This window comes from Austrofundulus limnaeus, unplaced genomic scaffold, assembly GCF_001266775.1.
Source record: "Austrofundulus limnaeus strain Quisiro unplaced genomic scaffold, Austrofundulus_limnaeus-1.0 Scaffold1004, whole genome shotgun sequence".
In the NCBI taxonomy this organism is placed as follows: Eukaryota; Metazoa; Chordata; class Actinopteri; order Cyprinodontiformes; family Rivulidae; genus Austrofundulus; species Austrofundulus limnaeus.
In genome coordinates, this window is record NW_013953406.1 from 75901 (window position 1) to 79197 (window position 3297).

At 41.6% G+C, this 3297-nt stretch overlaps 1 protein-coding gene across 1 annotated transcript in view; it reads right to left on the reverse strand.

Annotated features, from left to right (window-relative positions):
• Window positions 1-3297, reverse strand: part of shtn3 (shootin 3) — a gene marked incomplete at its 5' end in the record, with an annotated part of 25636 nt that overhangs the window by 11122 nt on the left and 11217 nt on the right. The window contains 2 exon segments of the mRNA XM_014030136.1: window positions 101-263; window positions 485-579. Coding sequence (XP_013885590.1) covers window positions 101-263; window positions 485-579 — 258 coding nt within the window.

Sequence of the window (3297 nt, forward strand, 5' to 3'; positions counted from 1 at the left end):
GTTTTTTTCAGTTTCATTTTTTATTATTTTGAACAAATTTATGACCTACACACTCTGCCTGACAGTTTGCAGTGAGGAGGAAATAACCTGCGAGTCGTACCTTTCACCTGCAGCTGGTTCTGAGTGACGGTGTCGGGGCTGATGTCCACAGCGTCTCCGTCAGCTTCCAGCGCGACGCAGTCAGAGATGCTGGGGAGCAGCTCGTCCAGACAGGGCCGTGACGTCAGGCTCAGGTACTTCAACTTCCTGTTCTCACAGTTCAGCTGCACGTCAAAGACAACCAGGACCAGAGGTGAGACGCCGGGGCTACCAGGGTCACATCTACCTCTGAAGATTAACGCTTGATAAAATCAGAGTTCTCAGAGTGACGTCATTTTAACACCATGACAACATAATCAGCTGGTTTCTGCAGTGTGTGTGTGTGTGTGTGTGTGTGTGTGTGTGTGTGTGTGTGTGTGTGTGTGTGTGTGTGTGTGAAGCAGACCTTGGTGGCCAGGGCCTCTGCATTCTCCCGACACGACTTTTCGATCTCGAGCTGAGTCTGCAGAACTCCCACCTCCTCGATCACCATCTGAGACACTGAGGGACACAGATCTGTCCGTTAGACGTCCATCACCTCAGCAGACGGTAACTTCCTGTTTGGACCACGTCCGACTGCATCTTTTTATCTCACGTAAACACGGAGCAACGGAAAATACAAACACAGCAGGTTTTAAGATTCTTTTAGTTCCTTGTTTCCATGAGTTTGAATCTTTTCCATGAGCAGAACCAGGAGGCGTCCTGGGACGGGTTCTTCAGGTAAGTTTGGACCAGATCACAGAGGCCTTCACCAAAATTTACCTAAAATACTCAGTTGTACCCAACATTTTTCAAAGCAGCAGCTGTAATCAAAGAGCTGCATCACTGCAGATAAGAACCAAACTCTGAGGGATCAGTTCTGGTCCAGTCAGAGGAACCAGCAGGAAACACATCAACGATACAGAAATCTGTTCTTTGGAGCTTTTAAATTATAAACATGACACTTTTCTTGGACTTTAATTCAGCTTTTAACACCACACTTCCAAAGGCAACAGGTCTCGGTTCATGATCCACTTTGTACCCAAGTTGTTCTGGTTGTTTTGTACCTGTGTGCTTTCAGGAACTGCACCTGACCATTATAAGAACCCATTATACTATTATGGCCAGGACTACTGTGTAAGACAATACATTTTTCTGTGTCTCTGGTGTCAACTGAGACACAAATATGCCACAAATTACAATTTTGTTTATAAATAAATAGCTTAATTATTCATCATAATATTCAACTACAAAGAAAATTTGATAAGTAATAGTAAATWTATGGGAATGAAATAACTATAGAATATGAAACTGTAGTATAAATCAAAGAATGGTACAAAGAGACTGCAGTGACCTCAGAAATTGCGCCAGTCAAAACCTGAACATTAGTAAGTCTATGGGGCAATATGAGCGTCAAAAGTAAGACTTATTGCACAACCAGCAGTTGCTACATCCTTATTGTCTGTTTCTAAGCTACTGATCTGATTAATGATAGGCCAGCACCGCTAACAAGAAGCTGGCCTGTGCTGGTAGATCAGGAGACTGTTATGAATTTCAGGCAGGAAAGAACCCATGGCGCAGGCAGAATAAAGCCTCCAAAAAACAAAGTATTTATTAACAAAAAGGTGCTGATGGGGCAGCTCAAAAGAAACTGAGTGGCGTGGCAAGACAAGGCACAATACATAACAATACTCAACAATGACCCGACAGGGAAGTGAAGACAAGACACAGAATATAAGAAGAAAACAGAGGAACATGACAGAAAAATCAGAATAAAGTCAAAATAAAAACATGAAACCAGACAAAACATAACAGAGACTATTCATTTGTGTTAGCATTGGAGAGACTGGTGACTAGCATGGATAAGTTTCCCATCATCAGGGATCACAGGAAAAGTCAGTCAGACAAAACAAACTGTATTTTATCCTCATGAAATCTACAAAAAAACTTTAACTTAYCAATAAGCAAACAAAAACGCAAAGACGTGATCAAGTATGGAGCAAAATTTGGGTCATAAAGTTCGTTAAAAAAAAGAAACTTAAAAAAAAAGATTTGAAACTGAAACATAAATTGAAACCAAAATACAAGATGTTTGAAACTTTTCCAGTTTCCAATGTATTTTTTGGAGTTTCAAACCTTTTTTTCAGTTTCAAATCTTTTTTTTTTTCTGTTTTAAAATTATTTTTCAGTTTCAAACGGGTTTTTTCTTCAACTTTTTTAAAGAAACTTTATGACCCCAATTTAGCTCCATATTCAAGACTACAAACAACYGAGATAAAAACATCAGTCCTAACATCACACAACAGGAAAAATAAACCCTTTCTTTCATAGTTTATGATCCAAAGCCTTTGAGTTTACCACACCGAACTGGCTGCTCACGCTGAAAACACAACTTCCCTTTAATGTGAYTTTATGCATTTTTCTGTCATCGCCGGGACTTTCTTACAAATCTTGACAGTCAAAGAAAAACTGGAAGGTTTGCAGCTGCTGAGCTCAGCTCARTTATTTTAAAATGACCCAGATTTGAAAATGTGGAGCAACAGGACGAACTCCTGGAGAAGACGCTGTARAAGTGTGAGATCAAAGAAAAACCCTCTCAGTTTTTGTCTCGTTACGCTTCCCTCTGATGGACTGAAGAGATAATCAGAGTTTTGACTGATAAACAGTAAAAAAAAMCAAAAGCCTGACTGTACCTCTGCTTTGATTCATGCTTTCCAGTCGGTCCTGGAGGTGTCTTCAGTCCTGACTGACTGATGGGGAGTTTCGGGTTTAAATTATTGCAGGGACACACCTGGAGAGTGGCTGAGGTCACATGACCTACCTGTAGGACCTGCGGGGCAACGTATACCTCCCACCATGCCAGATGCTTTAGTCACATGACTCCAGGTGTGAAAGGTCGTGAAACCACCTGCAGAGGAAACCGTTTGATCCAAGATTTTTTCAGCTTGGAAGAAGAACCTCAGCTTAGCCTGTTAGACTTCACGCTAGCACCGACGCTATATTGCCTTATATGTATTAGCTCAGCGCTAGCGCGACGAACAAGCTAAACTGAGGTCCTCCATCCATATTTTCAGTTACAGCTGAGTCATTTTTGTGTTCCCCTCTCTGTCATGTGGATGGAGGACCTCAGTGACGAGAAGAGAATGATGTGTAGCGCTGAGCTAATACATATAAGGCAATATAGCGTCGGTGCTAGCGTGAAGGCTAACAGGCTAAGCTGAGACTCTTCCTCCATGAAGC